This window comes from Eimeria mitis, genomic scaffold (assembly GCF_000499745.2).
Source record: "Eimeria mitis Houghton genomic scaffold, Emh_scaff196, whole genome shotgun sequence".
Taxonomy (NCBI): Eukaryota; Apicomplexa; class Conoidasida; order Eucoccidiorida; family Eimeriidae; genus Eimeria; species Eimeria mitis.
Window position 1 is genome coordinate 18,989 of NW_013570284.1, and position 274 is coordinate 19,262.

The 274-nt window shown below is 60.2% G+C and overlaps 1 protein-coding gene across 1 annotated transcript in view; it reads right to left on the reverse strand.

Moving 5' to 3' along the window:
• The window catches only part of EMH_0002860 (leucine rich repeat containing protein / ankyrin repeat containing protein, putative), a gene marked incomplete at both ends in the record, with an annotated part of 12,160 nt that overhangs the window by 172 nt on the left and 11,714 nt on the right, over nt 1-274 (reverse strand). The window contains one exon of the mRNA XM_013496177.1: nt 1-272. Coding sequence (XP_013351631.1) covers nt 1-272 — 272 coding nt within the window. The remainder of the gene's footprint in view (nt 273-274) is intronic.

Sequence of the window (274 nt, forward strand, 5' to 3'; positions counted from 1 at the left end):
CCTGCTGCAGCTGCTGCTGCTGCTGCTGTTTTTGCTGCTAAGTGTAGGGGGGCCCAAAACCCCCCATTGAAGGCATTGGCGCGAGCAGAAGCACAGATAGACAAAGCGTCATCTGCTGCTGCTGCTGCTGCTGCTGCTGCTGTCGCTGCTGCTGCTGCTGTGGCTGCTGCTGCTGCTGCTGCTTTTGCATTCGCATCTGCTGCTGCTGCTGCTGCTGGAGGGAACCCCCAAAGTTGTCTGCTTATGGCCTCCCCCCTGCTGCTGCTGCTGCTGC